Source organism: Felis catus, chromosome D1, assembly GCF_018350175.1.
Source record: "Felis catus isolate Fca126 chromosome D1, F.catus_Fca126_mat1.0, whole genome shotgun sequence".
Lineage (NCBI taxonomy): Eukaryota > Metazoa > Chordata > Mammalia > Carnivora > Felidae > Felis > Felis catus.
Window position 1 is genome coordinate 105,351,726 of NC_058377.1, and position 27,491 is coordinate 105,379,216.

General features: G+C 60.9%; 2 protein-coding genes across 9 annotated transcripts in view; one reads left to right on the top strand and one right to left on the bottom strand.

Moving 5' to 3' along the window:
• The first annotated feature begins 1,130 nt into the window (after positions 1 to 1,130).
• On the top strand, positions 1,131 to 3,276 carry LRRC10B (leucine rich repeat containing 10B). Its single transcript, XM_011286942.4, has 2 exons — positions 1,131 to 2,560; positions 2,864 to 3,276. The coding sequence occupies exon 1, from the start codon at positions 1,242 to 1,244 to the stop codon at positions 2,118 to 2,120; it is 879 nt and encodes a 292-aa protein (XP_011285244.2). The 5' UTR covers positions 1,131 to 1,241; the 3' UTR covers positions 2,121 to 2,560; positions 2,864 to 3,276.
• A 3,898-nt stretch (positions 3,277 to 7,174) lies between these two features.
• Positions 7,175 to 27,491, bottom strand: part of SYT7 (synaptotagmin 7) — a 61,899-nt gene continuing 41,582 nt past the window's right edge. For 5 of the 8 annotated variants that reach the window (XM_023239910.2, XM_023239908.2, XM_023239909.2 and 2 more), the window contains 6 exons: positions 21,163 to 21,298; positions 16,795 to 17,065; positions 13,270 to 13,439; positions 12,715 to 12,829; positions 11,983 to 12,182; positions 7,175 to 9,553 (listed from right to left, as the gene is read on the bottom strand). In XM_023239910.2, the coding sequence (XP_023095678.2) occupies positions 9,449 to 9,553; positions 11,983 to 12,182; positions 12,715 to 12,829; positions 13,270 to 13,439; positions 16,795 to 17,065; positions 21,163 to 21,298 (997 nt within the window). In that variant the 3' untranslated portion in view covers positions 7,175 to 9,448. Of the gene's footprint in view, positions 9,554 to 11,982; positions 12,183 to 12,714; positions 12,830 to 13,269; positions 13,440 to 16,794; positions 17,066 to 21,162; positions 21,299 to 26,153; positions 26,277 to 27,491 lie in introns of all 8 variants that reach the window. The other 3 variants (XM_023239905.2, XM_023239906.2, XM_023239904.2) reach the window with 1 other exon arrangement.

The window sequence follows — 27,491 nt, forward strand, 5'->3', positions numbered from 1 at the left end:
CACTCAGGAGCGGGGTGACCTTGGGCAAGCCCCCCAGCTCAAGTCAAATTCTCAGAGCCTCAGTTTCTCTCCTTTGCAACTGGGGTATTGAGGGTACCTACCACCTCAGACGTGCTGCAAGGATTCGGTACAATGCCCTCAGTACAGCGCAGGGCACATGGCAGGCTCGCAGTAAATGGGAGCCGGTGTTTCCGCCAGGATCTGAACCGGAGGGAAGAAGGCAGGGGCGCACCGCCGTTGGTGGGAGCACGCGCAAGAGAGTTACAGAAGGAGTGGTCATCCTTGGTGGCGCTCGGAGGGGCTCACGTGTCCCAGCCCTCTGCCCACCGCAGCCACGCACAGACCTTGAACACAGCTGGAGGGATGCGGCAGGAGACTGGAGTGAGAGTACACGAGTACGCGAACAAGGAACCTGTTGGGCAACGAGGGCGGGGAACGGGGGCGGAGCCAAGTCCCCACAAATCCTCAGCTGTGACCCACCCCGAAAAGGGCCAGAAAGTGACACTGTTGCGAGTTACTATCCTAAAGTGACCCCAGCGGGGAGAATGGGAGCAAGCCGGCATGACCGGGCCCCTCAGTCCCTCCCCGAGAGCCACTTGGCCAGAGTCCTGGTCGCGGGCCGGGTTTCCTAGGTCCTCGGTTCCTTCTTACTTGCCGCTCTGGGTTCCACACCACCGCACGCCCAAAGGCTCGCCGGGCCGAAGGTGTAGACAGCGTCGGACGTCGGGTCTGTGTTAGCACAGCGCCAGGCTTTCGCTGAGCGGACCTCGGGTTCCCTGGGCGTGCGCCGGATTCCGGGCGGGTCTCCAGGGCCGGCGCGGGGGGCGGGCCCGGGCGCCCGGACCCCACTTAGGCGGCACCTTGGCCCCGCCCGGCCCCGCCCCCTCGCCGCCTCATTGGCAGCCGCACACGCGTCGGGGGTTGCCAGGGCGACGGGTCGCGGAGCCGCTAGGAAGCGCGAACGCGAGCCAGTCGGCCTCCGGCGGAGGGAGCGGGGGAGGCCCGAGGGCGGGCGGCGGGGCGCGGCGCGCGGCGGCGGGGGCCCCGAGCGGGCGCCTCCTCCCGGCCCGGCCCGGCCCCCCCTCCCGGCGCAGAGGCAGGCCGGGGCGGGGGGCCCCCCCGGAGCCCGCGCGGCCTCGGCCCCGTCGGGGAGGCCCGGGAGCGGCCGGGGCGGGGGCGATGCCGGGAGGCGGCGGCGGCGGCGGCGGCGGCGGAGGCGGCCCCGGCCGGGGCCCGTGACCATGGGCATCGCCGAGTCCACGCCGGACGAGCTGCCGTCGGACGCGGAGGAGCAGCTGCGCAGCGGCGAGCAGCAGCTGGAGCTGAGCGGGAGGCGGCTGCGGCGGCTGCCCGGCGCCGTGTGCGCGCTGAGCCGCCTGCAGAAGCTGTACGTGAGCGGCACAGGGCTGCGCGAGCTGCCCGAGGAGATCGAGGAGCTGCGCGAGCTGCGCATCCTGGCGCTCGACTTCAACAAACTCGAGCGCTTGCCCGACGGCCTGTGTCGCCTGCCGCGCCTCACGCGCCTCTACCTGGGCGGCAACCGGCTGCTGGCGCTGCCCGCCGACTTCGCGCAGCTGCAGAGCCTGCGCTGCCTCTGGATCGAGGGCAACTTCCTGCGGCGCTTCCCGCGGCCGCTGCTGCGCCTGGTGGCGCTGCAGTCGCTGCAGATGGGCGACAACCGGCTGCGCGCGCTGCCCGCCGAGCTGCCGCGCATGACGGGCCTGCGCGGCCTCTGGCTCTACGGCAACCGCTTCGAGGAGTTCCCGCCCGCGCTGCTGCGCATGGGCCGCCTGCACATCCTCGACCTGGACCGCAACCGCCTGGGCGGCTTCCCCGACCTGCACCCGCTGCGCGCCCTGCGCGTCTTCTCCTACGACCACAACCCGGTCACTGGGCCCCCGCGCGTCGCCGACACCGTCTTCCTCGTGGGCGAGGGCGCGGTCGAGCGCATGGCCGAGCGTGACGAGCCCACGCCCCGGCCGCCGCCCCGGCGCCCAGCTCGGGCTTTTGAGGATGAGGAGGAAGAAGACCTACTCATAGGGGGCGGGAGCTCCCGGGCTCTGGGGCCCCCCGGGGGCAGCCTCCCCGCCCTGGAAGCCGCCCCAGGACTGGGCACCTGAGCCTGTGCTCTGGGTGATGGACTTCGGCCGTTCTGGGAGGAGGGGCTCCGGGAAGGACTGTGGGAACGGTGGTCCCCTACCTTGGGGCAGCGGAGGGACCGCTTTGGGCAATCTGTAGGGGACGGGCAGGCCTGGGGGCCATCTTCAAGTATTCCCGTTTGGTAAGGAGACTGCCGCCTGGCTGATCTCTGGGCAGTCCTCGGACGAAGTCCCGACTCAGTCAAGTTCCCTATGGCTCTGTCGGGTCTCTGACATCAGAGTCACTGACAGCACAGTAGAGATGCTGGCTTCCTCCTGGAACCAGGGTCACCGCTCGCCGCTGGCTGAGTCTGGATGCCCAGGCTGCCGCTCCAACCCCCCTCCTCCTGGAGTTTGGATCTCCTAGACCCTACCCTTTCTGGTGCAGGAGCCGCTACCTCTGGGGTGGACCACACGCCTGTGTGAGACATAACTGCCCTGGGAGAAGGGCCTGGGCCACGGGCGGGGGCTTGGGATTGGGGCGGGGGCCCAGGACAGAAGTCCTGGAAACTGGGATGGGGGCCCTAACACCGGAGCTGCCCTTACCCCCTCCGCTGGGCGTCTTCTGCACATCCCTCCCTCCCCAAGCCCTCTTAAATTTGCATGGGGGAAGGGGGGCGCTTAGAGGGCAGGGTCTCCACCCCCACCTTTGATTCTGTTCTGTTCTCTAGGCATGGGCCCGGAATCTTGCTGGGAGAAGAGAGCTCTCTCTCCTTTCCCCACAGCCTGAGCCTTCCAGCTGTCAAGTTTGAAAAGAAGCCACTGTGCCTCTAGGGCCTCCTGCGCGGAAGAGAGAGGTCCTCTGCCCTGGGAGGCTGCTCCAGAACCTCTCCGACTGCCTGTACTCTCCATTCCCTTAAATGGGCACAGACAGGGTAGCTGGCACGGTGTGGGGCAAGGGACAAGCACTGTGTGCCTCCGCTCCGTCACCAGGGACAGCCTCGGGGTGAGGAGTGGGGTATCGCTCTGCAATTCCCAGGGCCGGATCTTTCCCATCCAAGCAATAATGGGAGGAGGGGGCCAGGGTCAGGGACACTCAGGGACACTGTCAGGGGCAGTGGCCCCATGTGGTAGTGTTTTCTTTAGGAAGAAAAAAAAAACTGGCTGTAAACATAAATTATATTTCTTGGAGAAAGAATGTGCGTTTCCCACATGCCTGTTTATTTATAAGCCCTGGGAGGGAGCACCGGGTCCCATCGCTGTGGGGAACCTGGGCTCCCTCCGGCACTGCCCTCTTGTCCATGTGCCCCAGCTCTGCGTCAGATTGGCTCTGGCCAACAGTTGTGTCCTGTCTGGGGAACAAGTGCTTGTCCTCGGTTACAAATAGCTCTGGCTGCTCAAGGCTGGTCTCTTGTCTCGCTCTAACTTACTCTGCCTGCCGGGCACCGTTCTCTGCCCTCTCCAGCTTAATTCTTAGGTTCCTGACTCTCAATATAATTTGAATCTCCCTCAAGCTGGGCTGACCTTTCATCTCCTGCTGGTACTAACCCCCGCCCCCGCCCCGCCGTGGTTCTATTCTTCTCTCTCCCTCGCTCCATTTTCCTTTTTCTCAGTCTCCCCCTCTGTATCATTTTTGTTTTTGTTTTTTTTTTTTTTTTTACTCAGTCACGGTATTTCTTTCTCCCCTCATTGTTCAGGGGGAAAAAGAAGATTTAGAGAAAAAAAGATCCTAAAACCTCAAGCCTAGAGGCTCATCTCCCGTGAGAAGCCAGGTCACCATCACCATGGCAACGGGGCTGATGTCATACAAGGCCCAAAGGTCAGGTCCGGCCCAGCAGCTCTGTTGGTCACTGAGGCCCGGGTTAGGAGGAGGCTTGGGGTGAAAGAGAAGGGCCTTGAAAGGCCGGGGGTGGGAGGTGGGCCATGTCTACAGTGCCCCACGTGGTCCGAGGCGGTCAGCGGCGGGTGGGCCTTGGGGGAGCATGGCAGGGAAGCTGTGCAGGAGCTGTCCGTGTATCAGGGAGACGGGGATAAGAGCAAGAAGGCGGGCAGTGGGGACAGTAACGACAAAGGAGCAGAGGCAGTGGCAGGGCTAGGAACAGGCCCAGCCAGGGAAGGGACTTGTTCATCCGTGAGTTTCAGGCCTCCTACCCCAGGGCTCAATCCACGCCACGGGAGATCCCCTCTGTCCTCGGCTGATGGTCAAGGTCTCGGTGTGGAATGGGTGGGATGTGCTCTTGCTCTCTCCCAGAGCCTCCCCACGGCCAGACCTGGTCGGCAGAGCAGCAAAGGGGGGCGTGTGTGTGCACGTGAACCCTTTTCTTAACTTTGCTACAGTCATGCCCTGCTTCCCACCCATCCTCAGGGGCTCAGGAAAGCAGAACACGGTGTTTGGGAACAGGGAACCCTGCCCAGGAGCCCCTCCCTGCTTCCAATGCCACCACATTGGCTTGTTCAGCCACCTGTCCCAAAGTTTCCTTAAGACACCCGGCACTCTTGTTCTGAGGATGGACATTTATTAGCACACCTGGGTGCACCACACAGAACATGTATTCAGACAGGGATCTCTGCCCGGGGTGGGGGGGCTTACAATCTAAACAAAACACAACACACACACATACACACACACACACGCAGGACACAGACACAGGGACCGGGGCATCTTCAAGGGACACGGATGGTCAGGGGAGCCACAGGCTGGGGCATACAGCATGTTCAAGCGTTGTCCTTCCGTTGTCTTTGGTGGGGGAGGGAGAGGAGAGCAGGACGTGGCCCAGGATGGCCTTCCAGAAAGCAGTAGCATCCAGGAGGGACTTGCATGAGGAAGAGAACACCAGAGGACAGTGGTCCCAGGCCCAGGGAGGGAGGGGCAAATTTCTTGGTGAAGGCATGGATGAAGAGAGAGCCAACAGAGTGAAGGCAGGAGAAGGCAAAAAGTCCAGGAGGAGCCCCTGATCCCAGGGCGAGGGGCTGTGCCGTCTGCCAGGCTGAGCTGTCCCTGCTTCCCGGCCCAGCTTTCCAGAGCCATTGTTCCAGAGAGATCCTGAACAGAAGTTCTGGCAAGGGGTGCTCTTGAGGCTACTTACCTGACCCTAGGGCTCCCTCTAATCTCTGGGACAGAGATCAGAAGCCAAAAGGAAAAAAAAAAAAAACCCACCTTTTAATGGGACACTTAAGCCAGGTTGTAAGCAATCGACGGGGCGGAAGGGGAGAAGGTGGGCAGCTTCAGGTGGGGGTACTCAGTGCCACGAAAGGAAGCAGCTAGCTGCCCACCCCCGGTGCTGGGGAGCAGGGGCGCGACGGCCAGCAGGTGGACACATGGTAACAGGTGCACTTGCCCCTTTTGTGTCTGCGACACATGTAGCACCTTCCTTCTAAAGTACCCTGAGAGCTGCCAGGCCTCAGCTTCCCCCAGGCTGTGTGTGGGGAGGGGAGGGAAGGGGTGGGGATGGTTATTGCTTTTTTTGTGAACTAAAGACCCTGGCCTTGGGGAAGGAAATAACTTGCCTGGGACCACAGTGACTGGAGAAAGAAGACACTGGGGCCCAGTGTCCTCAGACCGGGACTGGCCATGGCCTCTTTTGAGTGGGAGAGACTTTTCTAATCCTAAAGGATTAAACCAGAAAAGGATGGAGAGAAGACAAAGATCCAGCCAACACAGACCTGGATCCCTTTCCTTGTCCCAGCGAGGACCGGGAAGGGGACACTGGTCTGAAACCACAATGGCCCAGCCGGCATCAGGGGACAGTAGGGAAGGTGGAGGGCCCCCGCTTCGGATTGTCTGACCTGCCTTGGAGGGTGGTGATGGTCCCCTGGGGACTGAGGGAGGCCGGGTGCTCTAGAGGACCTCAGGGAGACTCTACTCCCGACAAGCCTTGCTTCAGGCCTGACTGGGAAATATGGCTGCTCTCCTACTTGCTGGGCAGCTGGCGGGTTCAGATTCTAGATCCGAGGATGAGCTGGAAGCTCAGGGAGGACCTCATCACCCGTGAAGCCAAATCCCGAAGGTGACAAGGGGAGACTCAGTCCCAGGCTCCCCATCCCCCTCACCCCGCTGCCTCTTCCCCTGGGAGGTGAGGTAGGGCTGGGACCCACGGAGGAAAGAGCCGAGGCCCTACTTTGTCACGATCCTTTATTAATCAGAACGGGCCCTGCTACAAAAAGCAGGGCCCATTCCCACAAAAATATGATTTTGTAAAGAGGAAATCTTGCTGGCTTAGAGGGTGCGTGTGGTGGAAAATTTTTTGTATGGTTCTTTTTTCCTTTTTTTTCTTCAGTTTTTCTTCATTTTCTCTTCACTGCAATTTTTTTTGTGTGTGTGTGATAGTGGGTTTTGTCTTTTTTTTTTTTTTTTTTTAAATAAAACACTTGCACTCAAGGACTCAAACACAATACAAACAGCGGCCACCAACCCCACCCCTGGGGTCCCAGCCGGGCTGGGGGCTCTGGCCCCCCCCCCCCCTTGGCTTTTATTGTGGCTGTTTTCCTTGTCCCTTCCCTGGCGTCTGGTGCCAGTGGGCAGGTGCGGGGTCCTGTGGCAGGTGGAATTTGTACAGCAGTTACGTAGGGAGATGGTCACAAGAAAGGATACCTGAACAAGATAACAACCAAATCTAGGGTGCCCACAAAGACGGCAGATGACGCTCATGAAGGGACCTGGGACACAGTGGAGAAGAGATAGATGGGCCCAGGCCAGCCTCGGCTATCCCTGGAGACTCTGCAGGGGGAGGGGCAGGGGGGCCTCGCTCTCAGGCTACAGTAATACTACTTTGCTCCCGGGTAGCACCTTCACAGTCCTCCTGCCTCAACCCCCAGGTCAGGTGACGGCGGCCTCACAACCTCCCCTATGAGGTAGGTGAAGTATTATGACCATCGTTTTACAGATGGGGAAACTGAGGCCCCGGGAGTGTGGGTGATCTGCCCAAGGTCCTGGGATGGTGGCAGGGCTCCAGTGCCCTCCACCCATCCTCAAGTTCCCCCATTCCCTGTTCTCCTATAGGCCTAGCCCACCCCGTCCTCACCCCATACCACCCGCCTCCTCCCGTGCCAGCCCACCGGCCCCTGGGCCCACCACTTGCCACCTCCCCCCCCCCCCCCCCCCCCGCCTCTGGGCTGCGCGTCTTGGGGGTAGGGGAAAGCCAGGTGGGTCAGATTGGGAACAGACTCCGCCCAAAGATCCTCTCTGCAATGTGATTGGTTAATAGCTCCATGGGTGGGGCTGGGGAAAAAAGAGATGCAGTTGCCCCGCCCACTCATTGCAGGTTGGTTCAATCCCTGAAGGCTCCAACAGGCCAGGGCACATGGGGCGGGGGCTGGCACCGAGAGGTGGAGGGGCACGGGATCTGAGGGAGGGGTGGAGGATGACAGACCCCTCGCCTCTCAAGGCTTTCCACAGCACCCTCGGATCACGTCCACACAGCCCTCGGAGTTGCTGCCCTCCCAGCGGGGGGGCTGGTCCCCAGCCCGCCCAAAAAGGACCCTGCAGTTGGGGCCGGCCTTCATTCTAAGCAAAGCTACAACACAGAAAAATTGGGATTTACAAGAAATGTGGGTGACTATTTGCTTCACATAAGTACTCCTCAATCTACAAAATGATTCACTTTGTGTGATATTCCTCCAGATCCTAGTGGGAGGGGAATGGGGCCAGGGTGTGAGATTCAGTGTAATACATGTGGGCAGCTCAAGGGGAAGCCTACTGAAGGAAAATGGTTCCCCAATTCCCATGCTTTTGCCGTGCTCCGCAGGTGGGGACCCTAACCTTATCCAGAGTCTCCCCTGGGGTCAGGCCCAGCTCAGGGGAGGGGGGGGGGCAGGGGAGAGGGGGTGTAGAACTGTGGTCCCAGATAGCAGCCACAGATGTGGTGTCCGGGCGCCACCTGGTGGCGTGTGTCAGAAATGTCAGGCCCAGGCTCGCGGACCCCTGGACTTGAGACAGTCACCAGCTGCCTTCTATCAGTATCAGGACCCTCGTGGGGATGAGCAGGCTTAGGCAGGCATCATCTCGGAATCTGCTCTCTCCAAGGGGAAGCCAGTTTTAGTCTCTGCAGCCGCTGAGGCAGAGAAACCACAGCTTGTGTGGGGCAACCTCAGAACCTGCAGCATCCTGGACTTTTCCTGGTTTCCTGCCTGACCTGAGGGGCAGAAGCGGCTGCTGGGGAAAGAGGGTGGGGCCAGAGACTCCTGACTGCGAATGGAAGGGAGGGTCTGTGAACACGGGGGAGGAGGAGGATGCAGAGGTTCCAACAGCGTGGCGGGAGGGGGGGGGGGCACCAGGGTAGAGATAGGGAAGGAGAAGGAAACTGGGAAGCATGGAGAATATTGCCAGCTTTGGCTGGGATATGAGATCCCGGAAGGCTGAGGGTGTCTGCATGATGGTGCTGGAGAAGAGAGCTAGTGGGGGGGCTTGGGCCCTGAGAAGGAAGGGAGGTGAGTCCTGGTGGAATGTGATGCATACAGTAGGTGCCTAAAAGGTGTGTAATGATGTGCAAGAGATGAAATCACTAGGCAGGGAGCTACTGGAGAACACTGAGCAGAGAGGGGCTCGGGGTGGAGGCGGCAGGAGGCAGCCACGTTCTCAGCCCGGCTCCACTGTCTGCCCCTCTCCCCCCCACCCACCTTTCCCCAGTCCCCCCTTCACCTGCCTCTCCTAGCCCACCCCCTGGCTCTGTGCGTAGACCTCTCTCAGCCTCCTGCCCTGCCTCACTTTATGAAACCCTGCCCTCTCTGCACTGCCGGCCCCGGGGGCGGGGACAGGGTAAGAGTGCCCCCACCCCCGTACACACACACACACACACACACACACACAGTGGACACGACGCAAGGACACAGGCTGCGGCTCCAGGACCCCGGAGCGGGCTATATACTATCCTTGGCATTCAGGGCCCAGTCGGCACCTGAAACTGCCCGGGGAACGGGCCTTTCCCGGCCAGGCCGGGGCCAAACGCCCCGGCCTCCCCTCTCCTGGGCCCGCATCGGGAGCTGGGGAGGAGGCAGCTTCTCTCCACTCCAGGCACTGCCTTAAAGAAAACGGGGGACCGTGCCCACCTGGCGGGCCTCTGGAGGGATCTGCCCGTCTGCCTGTCTGGCCTTCACACTCTCCCTCACTTCTTTAGTATCAGCAAGTCAGGAAGGAAAGGGGCAAAGCAGGAAAATGGCTCCCAGAGCCCCTCCCCCAGAGCTGGACAAGTGGAGGATGAGGCTGGTACCTCCTAGAAACGGGGCCCAACTGACTCCTGGGACCCCTCCATGGCCAAGCCCTCGGGGTCCTCCCCTCACCTATGGCGGGGGGCCAGGCCGGGCATTGTGCATAAAGTGGTGAGGGCGTGATGGGGACCCGGGCCCTCGGCCCCCCGGGCCTCCCTTGGCCCCACTTAGGCCTTCAGCTGGTGCCACTGGGCCACCGGCTGCCGGGGACGGGCAATCATGTCTTTCCAGTGCTTCACCTCCCCGGGCCCGCTCTTCCAGGACAGGTAGATCTGGGGAGAAAGGGAAGAGCACGTTCTCAGTGACACTCTCGGAGGAGGCATCGGCCCCTGCCCCCACCGGGGCTGACACTCCATCTCCTCAATGACACCCCGCGATCATGATCTTGGGGACCAAGGGACCTCCGCCCACAGAGACAACCTCCCCTCAGAGGCTCCCTCCGGCCTCCTCCCCGCCAGCAATGACCTACTTTCCTAGTGGCACTTGCCTCCGGGAGCCTGGGCATGCCTGGCCCTTCCCAGTTAAGACTCCTGACCTGCTTTGCAGTGGGGGGATGGGGGTCGAAGGTGGGGGTGGAGACGGTCTGTTCCCACGCCCTTCCCTGCCCTACCTGTTGGCTGCTGTCGATCTCTCCTGCCTTACGAGTCCTCCTACCTCCTCACCACTTACTGCACACTGAGCCCCGGGTTCGGGGCTTTCTACACACAGATCATCCTATCCTTACCGGTGTGGCAGGTATAGGATCCCCGTTTTATGGATGGAGAAACAAAGGCGTGGAGAGTTAAGAAACTCACCCACAGTCACGGGATTTGCAAGTGGTGCGGAGGAATTTAAATCTAGGTCCTTCTGGCTCTGCACTATCAGCCCAATCCTGCAGCCTTCTGCGTTAGGGGCGGCCTCGTGGGGCCGTGCACGTGGTCCTCCAGCTGACCCCGGCCTGGTGACTGGTGGCCGGTTAGAAGCATAGGGCTCCCTGAGCTACCCAATCCTCCTTCACCTTGGTTCGGCCGACAGAAGATAGGATGGTTTCAAAAGCAGCTATAATTGGTATCTGAAGGACCCCCAGCTCGAAAAGGCTAAGCTTCAGAAAAGCTTAGACGTAGATGTGGCCATGTGGCCCTTGGCCCCAGCTGGTCAAGGAGGGGGCTTAGCAGGCCTCAGGCCTGCTCGGAACACACGGTCCTGCTGGGATATGGGTGACGCCACCCTGAGAAACTGTCCCACCTGTGACCACAGGCCGGCCAGTCATGCTCCCTGGGCCATACTAGGTGGGGGGCAGGACTCAGGTATCCTCTTGGAGGCCCCCTGCTTCCCTTAGCCCCAGGAGCTAAGTTCTTCAACCCCATCTGTCTGAGGCTTGCCTCCACCTTGGCCCCCTTCCCTGCGGGGGCCCAGGCCATCCTTTCCCATTTACCCCCATTTACCCCTGGGTCGCGCCAGGGGTAAGACCAGGTGATCCATAGTCTCGCCTCATGGACTTCTGGCATCTGTCTTTCACCTGGCCTGCCCTGATCACTGGCTTCCTGCACTGCTCCTGGTCAAAGCTCCGCGCCCAGATGCACAAACATGCCCTTAGTAGGAATGTTTCAAAAATAACTTTTATTATAATGGCAGCTAACACATACCTTCTAAGCACTGTACTAGGGGTTTCGCCTGTGAGGTGAGGACTGTCTTACTCTCCTCGTGAGAGGAGGAGATGGGGCGCAGAAAGGTCATGGCTGTCGAGAGGGGGGCTGGGCCCAGGAGGTCTGATTCCCAAGCCCAACCTCTCAACACTAAAACCATAAAGGAACACAGGGACAGACATTTCAAAGTAGAGAAACAGAAGGGTTTGTGTCACGGAATCACATCCTGGAAAAACCGAAGGCCTGGCATGGATTTTTTGGTTAGTGGATGATGAGAAGAGGTCACTTTCTACAAGGAGGATACCCACGTATCTCAGGCAATTCTCACACCATTGGGTGAAGTGCTATAGGGTTGGTACTATTAGCTCCATTTTACAAATGAGGACACTACGGGCGCCTGGGTGGCTCAGTCCTGTTGAGCATCTGACTCTTGGTTTTAGCTCAGGTCATGATCTCATGTTTTTTTTGAGTTCGAGCCCCACATCGGGCACTGCTCTGGCGGCCCGGAGTCCTCTCCCTCTCTCTCTCTCTCTCCCTCTCTGTCTGCTCCTCCCCCACTTGCACTGTCTCTGGCTCTCTCCAAATAAATCAATAAACTTTTTTTAAAAAATGAGGACATCACAGGTAAAGAGAGACAAGTGACTCGCCCAAGGTCACACAGCTTTTAGTAGCAGATGAGGTGGCAACTGAAGCCAGGTATTTGGAGTCTCGCTGCAGCTCTTGACATTGGCCCGCATAGCTTGCCCTCTGAAGATGGGACCTGGGTGACATTGCTCGGAGGTCCTTACCTTGCCCGAGGCTCCTGTCCAGCAAATCCTCTTTTGGGGATCCAGGGTGCTTCTTTCTCCCACTGCCTCCTTTCCCTGCCCTCCCAGCGGTCTGTCCTGAGCTGAGGAACCCACAGTAGGACACTTAAGGGAGATTTTGTCCTAGCCTCTCATTTTCAGATGAAATGGAGGCCCAGAGAGGGGAAGAGACTGGCCCTTCTCTCTCCCGCTGCTCAGCCCTGAGCTCACCTACTACCCCTGCTCCTTCTTGTGAGGACAGGTGCGTTACCCTTCCCACGAGGCCCCTACCTTGCCAATAACGTCATTGCGGCTAAGCTTGTCCTTGTCCATGACAGTGATGATGATGGTTGTCTCCCTCAGTTTCTCAGTGGGGATATCAAAGGCAAAAGACTCATTGAAGATGGGGTTCAGGTTCCTCTTCATCGTCACTGTCTTCTTCTTCTCTACCCGCTTGTCCTTGTACATCAGCCACACCTTCACGTAGGGGTCTGGCAGATGGGTAGGAGAAGGGTCAGATGGGCAGTGTGGGGGGGCCCCCCAGGATCCCCCTCCTTCTCCAAGTGTGGAAACTGGGGCAGGAGGGGCCGTAAGCTTTCCCCAGAAGGTGAGGAAAGCCCTAAGCAACAAGGAGAGGGGTCTGGGGACCAGCGGATGGGTGAACTGGAAGGGACCTCAGCCATCACCCAGGGCCCTATTGTGAACACAAAGGAGCAAACCCAACCCCACAGAGGCCGAGCCCCACAGTAGTGTCCGAGCTGAGGCTGGAGCCCAGGTCTCCCACCGCAGTGCTCCCCTTCTCTCTGATTCTGATAAGGGGAGAGTCCAAGATGATGCTGACCCCAGGGGTGCTCCAGAGGGGGCCACCTAGGGCTCTAGGGTAGAGGAGTTGAGACCAGAGGTGGGGTAGGACGGTCAGGGGTGAGTGCCACAGCTCAGACCCCGCTTTCCACATCCAGCATGACCCTCACGTCCCCACAACTCCCCAGTCCATCCACCCTCTATGATGAGAGGCCCCAGCACCTGATGTGCCCCCGATGTCCATGGCTTTGAGGTTCCGGGCTTTGATGATGTTCACGATGATGGAGTTGGCAGAGGGGTTATAGCAGAGAGACAAGAGCAGCTCCCCTCGGCTCCCCTGGGAGGGATAAGGTGGGGGGGTGAGCCTGGGCTTTGGAGAGGGTTGTCCCCCAGCCTTGCCTCAGCTCCTCTGGGAGGGAGAACAGGAGGGCTTGGGGACTAGGGGAGAGGGGACAGTTAGAGAACTCTGGCTGGCTGGGGTGCTTACCCACCCCCATCTGTCACCTCTGTCACACCTGGTGTCCCTTCATCTGGCACTTCTGGGCGCCGCCCCTCCCCCCCCCCCCCCCATGAGCCCCCACTCCCTGAGCAGAGTCCAGGTTCTTTGTCACAGCTCAGGCAATTCCGCCCAGCGCGGCGCACCAGCTCTGAGACCGCCGCCCTGCGCACTGGCTGCACCTCCCCCACCGCCCTCCTGACATGCCAGGGGACCAGGACCAGATCTGCCAGCCCTGACCCGCCAGCCCCCAAGCCAGGGACCCACAAGTGGGGCCTTACACTCCCATCGCTGCATGGCTTCAGATCCTTCCAGAAGGTCTGCATCTGGGTCAGGTCCACCTTGTTGAGAGGGATGGACACCTCTCCAATGGGGTCATTGCGGCTAAAGCGGTCGTAGTCCAGGACCTGGAGGTAGAGGACCCTCTGCACCACCTTCTCGTAGGGAAAACCTGGGGGACAGACAGCCTGGGTGAAGAGTGAGACAGAGGGGCCACACAGGGCCTGGGCAGGGTGATGCTCCACGGCAGGGAGGCGCCGGGAGGAAGAGGGCCGGCCCCGTGCGGTCCCGCTGCTGCCCCACGGAGGCACAGCAGGCAGCAGCCGAATTCAGACCTTCCCGCAGCATTAGCAAGAACTGTCCCCGCCACATCTGTCTCTCTTGACAGCTCTCCAAGGTGGACGGCATCTCGTACGTTTCACAGAAGAGGAGACTGAGCCGCGGATGGCTTAAATTACTTGCCCCAAGTCTCCCAGCTGATAGCAGAACGGGGACCACTGACCCACTCGTTTGTCACATGGCTGTCTTGGTGGCCGGGCAGCGGCCCCTCTCTCTCTGGGAAGCCCTGCCACTGCCGATCATCCCGAGACAAGCCTGGGCAGGTGGCCCTGTCGGAGGTGGCCATGGCCACCAGAAGCCAAGCCCCAGGAGGACTCGAGGTGGAGGAAGCGGCAAAGACACAGAGACAGGAGTGGATGCTTGTCCTAGGACTCGCGCTTCCCCCCTGCTTCCTTCCAGGGCATCGGCCTGTCCTTCACTGTTCCTCAACAGATCCTGCGGCTGTCCCCTTCTCCTCCCTCATCCCAGCCGCTGGCACATTTTGCCTAGAGAGCCGCGCGAGTTTCCAAACCGCCCTCCCCACTTGCACGCCTTCTCCTACCGTCCATTGTCAACACAGCAGAGCGATCCCTTAAAAATAGACATCACATCATGACACTCTCTCGCTTAAAGCCTTTCAGTGGCTCCCGGGGCACTTAGAGTAAAAGCTGTGTGCCCTGCCTTGGCTTCAAGTCCTTCTGTACAGCCTGGCCCGCTGACCTCTCTCTGCCCCTCTTGTGAGCACTCTTGGCCAGCGATGGGCTCTCACCGCACCGGCCTCCTTCCCAGCTTTTCAGCATCCGGCTTCTTCTGCCTGGTGGCGCCTCCATGACCCACCCTGGCCTTTCGTCTTCCTGAACAGGTCACCGCCTTCCTTCCTGACATCCCAGACGGGGTCGGATCCCCTGCTCTACGTTCTAGCAATTTCTTTGCACGTCACACACCCCGGGGCTGTCACAGAGACGTATCTGTTTCCTTGCGTCTGACTCCCACTCGGCGAGGATTTCCAGGAAGGCATCGCTGCCCTCACCCACTGGATCCCAGCATCTAACGCTGTTTCTGGCACGTAGTAGGCACTCGATAAGTATTTGTTTAAGTGGATCAATAATTGGAAGAATGAATGAATGCCAGCGAAGTGGCCTGACCGAGCTGCTGGAGTGTGCCGGGGTGCAGTGGGAGATAAGACCAGGGGGAGAGCCAGGGGAGGGAGCCTGAGTGGGATGGAAAGGGATGGTAGGAGGCCTTGGGGAAGGGCTGAAGCCGGCGTCATTGGACCGGGGAGGCTTGGTCAGAGGAGGGGCCGGCCTGGGAGGCGCAGGGGGTCTAGGTCAGCCTGGAGGCCTGAGGTGGTGAGGGCCTGAACTAGGGGGTGAGCAGGAAGGAGAGAGGGCGCTTAACACCTCAGCCCGACTGGTGGAGAAGATGAAGGGAAAGAAAGAGCTCTGGAGGGTTCTGGCACGTTCGGCCAGACGCTAGAAGCAGAAATGCCTCTGAGAGGAGCGGTGTGCCGGAAGGGGAAATCCTATGTTCCCCAAATCCCCAGCCTCTGAATTTCTTCAGGGCTTCCTCCCCAGACCGAAGGGGGCTCTGTCTTGCTCATCTGGGAGTCCCCCCGACGCACTTCCCCCCGCCAGGGACCTGCCCAGGGGACCTTCGGCATCTATCCAGGTGAAACGCATGAGGACAAGTGTTCTAGAAACGGTGGCGGCTCCAGGAGGTCGCCGCACCGGAGTCAGCCTCTTCAACAGCAGAGGAGGAAGACTCTTATTGGGCAAACTCCTATTCATCCATCAAAACCCATCCTGAATGTCCCCCACTCCGGGGAATGTCTTCAACACTACCAAGGGGAGCTCGCAGTGGGTTCCTACAGCATCTGCCCTGCAGCGTATGCCTTCATTATCTACACGTCTGTGTCTTCCATTAGATCAGGAACGCCTTGAGGGCCAATGGTGCCTTGCCCTTTTCTGCACCCCCCAACGCCGAGAACAGCGCCCAGCCCATCGCTGAGTCTAGATAAATGTTGCAGAAGAGACCAGTGGGTCGAAGATATGCTCATAAACCTCGCCCCGTCAGCTGGCTACATGCACCTGCAGAGTGGAGCCTCTCCCCGGCCCCCACACCGCACTGGGGAGGAGAAGGGTCCAGAAACACACAAGCACCCACTAGCTCACCCTCAACGATTTATCTGAGGCGAGCTGGCTGCCACCTTGCGGAACGGGTGGGGCGTCAAATGGCTGGGACACCAGGCCGGGAAGATTCCTCGGGGCACACACTGAAAATTCCAGAGCGCCAAGGCACCTGGCAGTTGGAGTTGTAGGGATCTATTCTCACTGGTTGAGCCGGGTCAGGAAAGGGCAATGGCTTCTCTAAGTGGAGTCCAGGCACCAAAAAAGGGCTGGGACGGAAATCACTCCCTGATCTCGCACCCAGCTTCCTGGTTACCTCGCATCCTCAGAGATAAGAGATAAAGACGGCCTTCAGAGAGGGTCTGCAGGAGAGACATTTGTCTCCGTGCTCTCTAGGAGCCAGGGGCATGGCTCAGAGCTGTTGTTCCCGTGTATCTGGATGCGGTGGGGGCGGGAGGAAGTACAGGGGAAGGGCTCGGAGAAGGGGAGCGGACAGAGTGTATTTAACAAACTGCGCTCATGGGTTCTATGGATATCGTGCCTGCCTTCGCAGTTCACTGATTTGTCTCCAACCCTCACTGGGATTATCTTTGTCTTAGAGACGAAGAAACCATGACACAGAGACGTTCAGGAACGTGCCCCTGGTCACACGGCTAGGAAGTGGCGGAGCCGGGTTTGGAACAAACAGCGGGGGGCGGGGGTGGGGCACAGCCCGTGCTCTCAACCGCTAACCTACGACTGCTCCCGGTGCTCCGCCCCTGGGTCCTGTGGCCGCCTCCCTGCCTGCCTGCCCTCCTCACTCAGGGTGAGCCCTGTGTCTGAGCTGAAAGCCCAGGAGGTGGTCTAGTTCGGTTCCGGGCCTCTGGCCGTGGTGGTGCGGCTCCCACGGGCCCTGTAACCTGATCCCAGCCGGACGCGAAATGCGGCGGGTTCCCTGGGCTCAAACACGCGCCTGCGTGGGCGGGTGCACGCAGGTGTGGATGCGCGCGTGGGTGCCCCCGTCTGTACCCGTGCAGCTGAGCCGGCCGTGGTGGAGGGGAAGAGGGGACCCTGGGTGGGGGTGGGGTGCGGCCCCAGCCTCACCTTCAAAGAGGAAGGTCTCGTTCCAGTGGGGGTTCAGGTTCTTCCGCTTCACCTTGGTCTCCAGCTTGTGCTTCTTGTCCGGCAGCAGGTAGATCTTGACAAAGGGGTCGCTGGTGCCGCTGAAGTCCTTGGCTGGCAGCTCCTGGGCCTTCATGATCTTCACAGTGAGTGTGGACTCCTGGAAGTTGTAGCCGACACTGAACTGGATCCGGCCCAGGTTCTCCCGGCTGCAGCCCTCGTGGGCCTCGTCCTCCTCGGAGCCTGGGGACAGCTGGGGGTGGGGGAGGGGCCGGCAGGGTTAGGAAGTCTCCCTGTGTCTGAGGCCACGATCCCCGCGCCGAGAGCTGGCTCTCCCTCTGGGCACAACGTGGGGCTGGTGGTGATCTACCTCACGTTCGCATCTGGGCCGGGACGCTCCGGTCCCGCAGGAGCGGGGGCAGAGCCGGGACAGCCCCCGTCCCCCGGAACCCCAGAGCAGTGCGCACCCCACCCCCTGGCCTCCCCTGGAAGCCCTGGGTCCCCCAAGCGTCCCCTTCCTGCCTCCCGCCCTTCCACAGCTCTGCGGGGCCCACAGAACGGATCAGGGAGTCCGCTCCCATCTCAAAAGAGTTGGCCAAGCTGTTTCTTTGGAAGGTGACTCCCTGGGGTTCTGAGAGTGACGTGATTTACACAATGAGAGAGGCGAGTTGTCAGGAGCCACATCTAATCTGTGTAAGGCATAAATTCATGTAGAGATGCTAAAAATACAGGTTCCCAGGCCCCGTCCCCAGAGAGCCCGATTTGATGGGGCTGGCGAGGGCCCGGGCGGCAGAATTGTTTTAAAAGCTCCTCAGCTGTCTGTACCGCACCCTGGGGCTGAGGGCCACTGGAAGGAAGGGCTCCACCTGCATTCGGTCCCACTCTGGGGGTGGGGCCCGCAACAGACGTACACGTGGAGGGTGGCGTGGGTGTCCCCTTCCCACGCTGATGTTGAAAACCTAGGAAGTAATTTGGGGGAGGGTCTCCCAGCCAAGTCTTCTCGGCTGTGGCTGCTCACTGGGAATACGTGGGGAGGTTTCCCAGCTCCCCGGGTCTCACTCCAGACCCAGGGGTCCAAGGGGCCCAGGCATCCCTCTCTCTGAAAGCTCTTCCGGTGACTGGAGGAGAGCCAGAGTCGGTGCTCATGGTACCACACTTTAGGCCAAAACTGCTGGCCCATTTTCTCTCCCCACTTCCCCTGCAGAAGTCTTCCGTGTGCCCTGTCCTTCCTCCAGGCTCTGAGATACCAAATAATACAGATAATAAGAATATATATAGTGTGTACCTACCATGGCAGAAGACTCTTACATCACCTTCTTACTGAATCCTGCCAACAGTCGGGCGAGGCACTTATCACCACTCTCTAGCTGAGGAGACCGGCTCAGAGAGGTTAAGTCACACGGCCAAGATTGCACAGCAGTATGGACCCTCTCTGACCTCAAAGCCCACTCTTTCCACCAAGGCAGCCTCACGTCCCAGGGCAATTTCGAGAACCTCCCCTCCCCCTTCAAGCCCGTGAGGACTCACCCGCCCCAGGTGAGAAGATTTGAATCACACGAAGAACAGTAACTCGCCCTGTGCTCCCTGCCCTGTACTCATTTACTCCCTACGACCTCTGAGTGAGGCAGGCACTACCATTACCAGCTCGGTTTGGAGCGCAGAGAGGTGATCAGCGTGCCTCAGGTCACCCCTGAGTCAACAGGGAGTTGAAACTCAAAGCCAGGTCAGCACCCAGCCATCACGGGTGTCCTTCTGGCTCCCCTCACTCTGACACTCAGATCCAGCATCCGGGGCCTCATCGGCCGCACCCTGGTCCCGTCTGGAGCTGGAAGGCGGGCTGAGCGGCCTCCCCTGCTCCTCCTCGCCGTGGAAGAGGGTCCCTCCAGCTCCTACCCGTTGGCCGGATCCAGGGCCACTGAGAACGTGGCTTCCCTCCCCAGGTCCAGTGTGCCCCTGCACTCCCTCCCTGTGCTGGTACCAGCCTCACTGCCCGTGAACCTTAGATTCTGCATCTGCAGAATGGGACCATAGCAGGTATCCCGTGGGGCTCCTGGGAGGGTTCAGTGGGTTCCCGTCCTACTCTGCAGTCCGGCCCTGGCCGCTGCCAGCCCTGGGGCCGAGAGCCCGGGGCCTCACGTGAGTAGGCAGGGCCAGCAAAGACCTCTTGCCCCTCCTGTTCCTTCTGTAGTTTGGGTGGAGTCCCTGGTGACCGGAGCCCAGGTGGCCCCAGCCCCAACTGAGGTCCCTCTGGTCACTTGGCTCTTGGTTCCCAAATAGGGGGTGGGAGGCCCAGGCTGGGCGTCACTCCGTGCCCACTCCCGGCTTTCCAAAACTACAGTCCTAAGCCCTAATTAACCAGCCGGGGCAGCCCGAGGAGCTGTTTCCACGGCAACCAGACTGGCCACCCCTGCCGTAGCCCCAGGGGAGATGTTGCCTGAGCCCCTGCCCCAGTAGAAACAAGCATCAAAAAGCATGTCAGAGCCGGGGTGACTCAGACAGGGGTGTGGCCTGGCGTGCCCTCTAACCCCTTTCCCTCAGTCCCTTCCTTGGGCCAGCAGTGGGGGCCTAACTCCTGACCCCAAGCTTCTGCCAGCCAGGGGCCTGCTTATCTTCATCATTAATGACCATGACCCTGCTTTGGGCTAGGGTTGGGCAATTAGACCTTGCCTGCCCACCTCTGAGCTCAGGGCTCAGCCGGAGCCTGCCCCGTGAGAGGGCCCTCGGGCCTGCACTGTCTTCCTCGGCCTGATGCTGTCAGCTCCTCCCTGGGGGCAGCAAGCAGCAGGCAGCGAGCTGGCTGGGAACGGGCCGTCCCTTCTGGGATCCCGACTGCCAGGAAGCTGTAACCCATTAGGGGGCTGTGCAGGGGGGCAGGATGGGCCGGGGCAGGGCCCATCCAGGGGTCAGTGTGGCTGGGCCCATCCATGTGGGTGGGGAAGACGGACAAGAGGGCAGAGGAGGGCCAGGCGTGCAGGGGCCTAGGTGTCGAGGCCCAAGGGAGACCAGATCTGGAGCAGAGAAAATCCGATGCCCTAATCTAGATCCAAGAGAAACGCAGACTCCAGGCTCCACCTCAGGCCTGCTGACCGGGAGTCGGTATTTTTTTCAGTTTTGTTTATCGAAGTAATCTCTACACCCAACACGGGGCTCGAACTCATGACCCTGAGATCAAGAGTCGCACGCTCTTCTGCCTGAGCCAGCGAGGCGCACCTGTGGGAATCCGCATTTTAGCAAGATCTCCCAGCGATTCGTGTGCATGTTACAACGTGAGAAGCTCCCGGGCTAGAAAGGGGCACTGGGGGTGGATGGTTAGAGCTGGCCGGAGTGCTACGGGGGCGAAGGGTGGGGCCTGGGGCTCTGGGGGCTCAGGCAGGTGGCAGCTGTGGCACCAGGCCACGGGCAAGTGAACTCTGACCTGGATGGTGTCAGCACTGGCAAGGGCTTGAGAGCCCGCACACCCGCTTCTCTCTGTCTACAGGAGGGACCGGGGAGGGGACTCAGGTCTGGGGAACGGGAATGACTAGTCCCAGGTCAAGTCCAGTAGGAACACAGGAGGCACCGGCTTCCCAACTTGATGCCCTAAGCCTCCTTGGGATTTCGGAGCTGCCAAACTCGACTGCCACCTGCAAACCTCTGGCTGCCGTATCACAGCGTCCCGGCCCTGTGGCGGCCCTGCTGGGGCGCTTTGGGGAGCACAAGTGGGGCCGATGGCTGTGCCTTGCTGCTGCCGCCACCAGGGGGCGCAACGTGGAGCTGCAACCTCCGTCTTGGTGAAAATGCCCTGGAACCACGGGGCTGGGATCCCGGTGGAGTGGGGTGTGCACAGAAGGCCCTCACCACAGTTGTTCCTTCGTAGGAATCATGATCAGGGGGGCTCCTACTCTCCTGTTATCTTGGGGCCTCAGCTGGCCCCCAGCAATGGGGGCTTGGGGGGAGGGTCCCAAGAATGGGGGTATGAGACCCACCCCATTGGAAGCTCTGCCTCACACCTCCACTCAGTGGGGCGCCAGTCCAAGAGAGGGGACGCATTCTGCCCCAAGCCTTTCCTCGGACGATCATAAAAATATCTCACATGAATAGGTTTTCTTAGGCCCCCACTCAACCCAGAAAGAGACCGGAGAAAGACGGGCGTTCTTATTCTCATTTGACCAATGAGTAAACTGAGGCACAGAGAGCCTGTTTCGATGAAAGAGCTCAGAAAAGAACCCAAGCCTCACTCACTCAGTCACCATGCCGTCAGACAACTCCCATGCCGTCACCAATTGCCACACACGTCCCCTCCCCTGCCCCGCCCCCCCCCCCACCCCAATCCAGCTCCTGCCTGGAGCCCAGGCCTCCCGCCCTTCTCACCATGAGCATCTCACTGGTGAGGGAGTTGACGAGGTCCGAGACGGAGGAGCGTGGCTCGGTCCGGCGGTCAGACTCATCGTGGGGTGTCTGGCCGGGCACCGGGGCTGTGTTCACCGCCTTCCCTCCTGCAGGCAACCTGGGGGTGGGGGGAATCCGAATGAGCACGGGTCGGGAGGTGGGCTGGGCTGGGCACCTTGGCCTGGGTGGCGGCGGGACCTTCTCTGAGACCCAAGCAGCTGCCACTCCTGTGGGTCAGCAAGAGTTAGGCTCTTGTCCATGGGGAGGCCTGGTTTCCCCCTAAACCAGCGCTCAGGGCCCATTCCCCTCACCTCAGCGTAATTCGGCGTGGCTGGCCCCGTGGGTGCTGTTTTGGTGGGTATTCCCACTCTTCCCGCTCCCCCCGAAAATCCCCCCCATCCGGGCACTGCTTGCATGGTGGTATCTGAGCGTGCGCCCCTCCCCAGAGGCCCCTGTCGTCCCTGCTGGTTCCAACCCAGCAGGGGAGGCTCCCCTGGCGGCACATCCATGTTACCCCTCTGCGTCACTACCCTCTGCAAACACGCCCAGAGTGCTGGCTCCCAGAGGCCCCACCTGTGTTTGTTCGGGCTGAGAACACAGGCGCCCTTCAGACTGACCAGGTGAGGTCAGGCCCACTGTCCACACAGCTCTGGCCAGCAGAACCTTCTACGATGACAGCAGTGTTCTATTTCTGCACTGTCCATATGTGGCTACCGAGCATTGGAAGTGGCCAGTGCGACTGCGAACAGAATGTTCAGCTTTGTTCGGCTCAAACTAATTTAGATTTAAACAGCCACCTGGTGGATAGGGCGAGTCTCCACCCCCTTGCTCCCCAGTCCCCACTCCTCTCTCGCTCTGAGGACTGTGCAGGGGAGAAGGCTCTCACCCAGGGTCAGAGAGAGACGGGGCACCACCGGGAAGCCCCGGATCGGACCCCTCCGCGGGAGGCCCTGTGTGCAACCCCGACTCCATGCTGATCCCAGAAAGCTGGGTAGTGAGCCCAGGCCCCATCCCGCGGGGGCTCAGAAAGGGGACACTAAAAGCCTGCCCAGGGACCAGGCTGGAACACCTCATGAGGAGGAGAGGTGGGGCAGGCAGCGAGGGAAAGGCGGAAAGACTGGCGGCGTAGGGCTCAGGACAGGCTACAATAGAACAGCTCGGAGAGTCCCAGAGCCACAGACACACGGGCTAGACACGGACACCCTTGGTACGAACCAGCTGTCAGCACATAGTTGGCCACGACGGGCAGACAGACATGCACAGAATATGCCAGGCCCCGGAGGGAAGATCCCCGGACCCAACAGCAAGGTGCGCACGTGCGTGCACACACACACACACACACACACACACACGAGCGCACACAAGCCCCACAGACACCCAGGGGACCAGGGAGAGAATGGCACAGCAACAAGGCAGGTCAACCAGAGCCGTGAGATGCCACACACAGCAGCAATGTGCACACTTAGATCCCGAGAGGAAACATTCGGGGAGACCAAGGCATGCCAAGGTATGCGTGTGAACTGGGACAAACTGAAACAGAAAAAGCAGGGAGCCGTTTCGGGGACAGACACCCCGAGGATCAGACGCACACGCACCAGCTGGGAGAACCCGGCCTCGCCTCGACGGCACGAAACACCGCCCCCCCCCCCCGCCACGCCCGGGGCCGCACCCCGGGGTCCCTCCCAGAGGTGCGGCCGTAGCCACGCACGTGCGCGCGTGCACACAGGGACACACACTCGCGGACACGTGCGCACGCAGACAGGCGCGGGGAGGAAGAGGACACTGAAATAGCTGGAGAGGTAAAGTCAGGTTAAAAATAGAGTGGGACAGGAGGAGAGCGCCAGATTGACTGCTGAAGGTATGAGAAAGTCGGAGTTATTCTGGCCACACCACAGCATCAGCACAGCTGCAAAGCAGCCTGGGTAGATGGTCAGCGCCACGGAAGCTCTCGGAGGTCACAGGACAGAGAGAGACAGAGAGACAAGTGCACAGAGAGGCAGAGGGAGAGGCGGAGGGGCCCGTCACCGGCCCAGGGACATCCCTGTGAGGAGCAGATGGGAGGAAGGAGAGGAGAGAGAGAGAGAGAGAGAGACAGAGAGGCCAAGAAAGGTTAGTCGGAGACTAGTGAAGGAGGCTGCAGGGTGGACAAGGGGACGAGCGAGGCGGCCGAGAGGAGAGGCAGAGAGGAGGCGGGGGACACACACCGGGACAGAGGAAACATGGTGGTTTGGGGGCGAGGAGAGCGATGGGGGTGGCCCAGTCCCCGCCCAGCCCCGCGCCCCACTCAGGTGGGGGTGGGGCCACGGTGGAAACCATTTGGATCCCGAGGAGCAGTGGAAGGGATGGCAGAGAGCATGATGGGATGGATGCAGGGAAGGATGGGCGAAGGCAGCAGGGCATGGGAGCCTGGGGTGGTCCTGGCCTCCTTCCTTCCCTCCCTCCGGGCTTCCAAGAGCATTCTGTTCTTGGGACCCACGGTGCTGAGGCCCGGAGACTGGGAGATCCCGAATGGGGGGGCTTCCAGGCCACCAAGGATCCTGGGAGGGAGGTAGTGACCCACCTTCCCATCTCCGTGTCGCTTGCTAGATGCACCCCTACCTTGCTTCAAGGGACTTGGAATGGCTGCGCCTCCTGCCGGGGCCCCTCTGCCTCCCAGGAACCCACTGCCGACAGACCCACCCTTCACCCCAGACATCCGGCCAAGGGGTCAGCTGAGTGGGGAAGGGAAGGGTCGGGGGCAGAGGGGCAGACTCTGGGTCTGGAGGCAGAAGCTGAAGAGGAAGAGGCAGCTGACCTGAGCCTCCCATTCCAAGGTCCAAAGGGCCAGGAATCCAGACGAGTGGAGCCCTAAGGCGCTGGGTGGCCCATGGGTGGTGCCAATGCCAATGCCAAGCTTGGGGACGGGGAGAGTGCCGGGAAGGAAGCGCTCCGTTCTGGATACCCTGGCGGGGCCCAATCACCCGGGAAACGCCCCCCCCCCCCCCGGAGGCCGTGAGATGGAAGGGGTGGGTGTGACCAGGTGGGAATGGCCCGTGTCCACCCGGAAAGTCAGGCAGGGTGGGGGCGAGGGCCCAGGGCCTCCACCTCTACACGCACCTTTCCCAGGAAGGCAGGGACAGCTGATGCAATGATCAGAAGGGATGGGCGTGTTAGACCTACATGGCAAAGAGGTAAAAATAGGCTGTGGGTGGAAATGGAGGCAGCTAATGAACGCATGGGTGATGTGAAATCTCGTTTCCAGCCTGCGTCTGCTCCCTCACGCTTTACACCTTTCCCCAGCAAGGAGCTCGGTTCGCCGCAGGCTTCCAGCCCCCTCCTGCGGCCTCTCATCCGTGCCCCCTGGCCCTCTCCCCTTGGCACTCTGGCCTGCCCGCGGCCCAGCCCAGGACTTCTGTGGCGCCAGGCGGCAGGCTCTGTTCCTCCCGCTCCCCAGGACATGGGCTCGAGGGTTGACACCATCTGTGCCACTGAGGGAAAGAGCCGGTCCCGCTCTCCCCTCCCACTCTCTGGGGGTTTCTGGCTGTGTCCACCATAGACATGCAACAGGAAAAAATGAAATGAGAGGGCTGGTCTCCAGAAGTCACCGGAGGGACAGGCAGTCAGCTGTCTAACACTTGGCCTACCCTTCTGTAACCCACAGGCCCCCTGGCGGCAGCCGGGGACAGGTCCTTCCTGCCCTAAGGGCCTCCAGGACCGTCAGGATCCCTGTCCGGTTGACAGGATCAGACGGGTGCCCTCCCCCCACCCCCAGTCCGAAGGTCTGCTCCCTTGTTAGAAGCTTAGCATGTCCGAGCGGGAAGGGGTCACCCTATCCGCTCCTTTATTCAACAGACGAGGAAGCAGAGGCTCGGACAGGGGCAGCGGCTTGCCCAAGTTTGCAGAGCAAGGCTCTGGCGCCACCAGAGCCAGAAGGGCCGGCAGGCTGGCGGGTCAGCCCGCACACTGTCCTGCAGGCCTTTGGTCTGACGAGAAGCGGACCTGACCAAGGTGATGAGCCCTCCCTTCACGGCTGCAGGTGTGGGGCTGGCCCAGCCCAAGGCCAGGTGACAGGAGGCAGCCAGACCAGGTGCAGGATCACCCCGCCGTCGTGACGCTGCCCGAGCCCCGGGACCTCTGAACCCCGTCTCCTTCCCCACGAGTGCCCCGTGAGACAGCAGGCACCACGAGATGCTTCCCTGAGCTCCTGATGGCCAAGACTGTGGACGGCTAGAGGCCCAGCCCTCTGCTCGGCCTGTGCGGTGGCCATACGGGCAACTCCTGGGGACCAGCGGCAGGGCGCCTGGTAGGTAACAGGGAGCCTGACCGGCACCTGCTGGCTGCTCTCGGCCCCTCAGCCCCTTCCCTCCTCCTGCTCCCTCAGCTTCAGGGCTGCCTTTCCAGTTCTTTCTGGTCACCAGGCCTCTCCCATGCCCCAGACCCTCCCCACCAGGGGCTTTTCTTCATTCAGCCAAGCAGCTCGGCCACACCTCTGTAGCACCCCTGCGGCAGGGCGGGGGGGTGGGATGCTACCGTCACCCCAGCGGGATCTCCAGGCAAGAGGGGGGTTGGGGTGGCGGGGATGAGGGAGAACAGGCTGGTGCGCCTTCCCTGCATCCCCCCCGCCCCCCAACCACCAGAGAAACGGGGATTTCGGGTGGGGGGTAGGGCAGAGATGAAGGATGAGGGGAGGCAAGCAGGGAGATGGGGCAGAAAGGCTGGCTTGCTCCGGGCGAGGGCAAGCGTGCCCAGGGAGCAGGCTTGATCCAGAATGGTCCCAGGACAGCCACACTGGCCTTGGACCCAAGGGACACCCGGGGGTGGGGGGGTGGCGCGTGTGAGGGCACCACCTGGGGAGGGGGCAGTCCTCCCGCTCCAGGATCGCTGAGGGTGCCACTGCCTCGTCCAGCAGCCGGGCCAGGGCTGGTGGAGGCAGGTGGCCTCTCCACGCCTCCGTCTTTGCCGCTGCCGCCGCAGGCCCTTGCCTGTGCTCGTACCTCTTGTCCCCCTGAGCGTTCTGGTCCTGCTGGGTTCCTGGGTTTTGCAGGTCAGGGATATTGGCAAAGTCATCCTGTTCCGAAAGCCCTAAGACCAAGGATAGCACCACCATCCTGCCTTCCCTGCCCGAGGTGGGCAGCCCACCGGCCGGGAGGAAACGAGGAGGCCCCGTGGGTGGGGGCGGGGAGGGGGAAAGAGAGAGACAGAGACAGAGACAGAGACAAAGAGAGAGAAGAAACAAGCGTAAGAAACTGGCCCTGCAGGAGAGAAACCACACTTTAGCACTGTCAACAGTTGTAGAGCAGAGTCGGGGGGAGTCAGGGAGGGAGGGAGGGGATGAGGGGAGGTGTCCGCAGCCCCCAGACCCAGCCTGCCTTGGGAGCGTAGCAAGGTTCTCTGGAGAGAGTTGGGGAAGGGGCCGGGCAGAGGCCTGCTGGAAGGCTAGGGGAGGAGAGCACAGGCCCTGGGGGCACGCAGAGGGCCAAGGCCAAGGTTAATTCATCGCCAGCGGAACGAAGGTCAGAGGCTACTTGCTCGGACCATCTGGGCCCCTGGGAGAAGAGGGAGGGGTCCATTTCCATCTTGCTCTGAGACTGTGCAGGCAGGTTTAGGCTCCCAGGTGAGAGGTTCTTAGAAAGCTTGGAAATCCAATGGGCACTGCACCCTGTACTTAGGGAAGCCCCTCGTAAAGACATCTCTGGGTCATGGTCAGCCAGATGTCCTTGATACTGGGAAGGGTCCCTGGACACACGGCCCATCAGAGGAGAATGGAGGTCCCTTCTGGCATACGGTGCACTGGCCATCACGGGCCTTCTCTCGAGTACCCCCCTTCCTGGAGATCCGGGGAATAACCGCCAAGTCTTTTGGGTCCAGTTCTGGGGCCTTTCCCTGGAGAAGCAGTCCAGAAGTCACCAAAAAACAAAGGTGGAGAGAGAGAACGTGCAGGAACCTGGCAAGGTCTGGAGAAGTCCTGCAGACTCGTGTGTGTCGGGAGGAAGGTCTGGAAGAGGCTGTGACCATCCTGCTTTGAGGGAGGCTCAGTCCAGGCAGACAAGGAGCTGCTAGGCGGACAGCAGCACGGGGCCAGCGGTCAAGGTGTGACAAGTTTCGTATGGGGCACTCTCAGAGAACCCCTGGGTAACTAACTGTGGGGTCACCCTGCAATTTCCAGGGCCAAAAAAATGACCTGTTGCCCCTCAGAGCCATCGGAGTTCACGGGCATTTTCTGTAGTTCATCCAGCGCTGGGTCTCTCATCCAAACAAAGAAAGAGGGGAATCTCGGATGGGGCAGGCAGGAAAGCATCTCTCAGGAAGGGCCAAGGGGAAGCTGGTAAGCC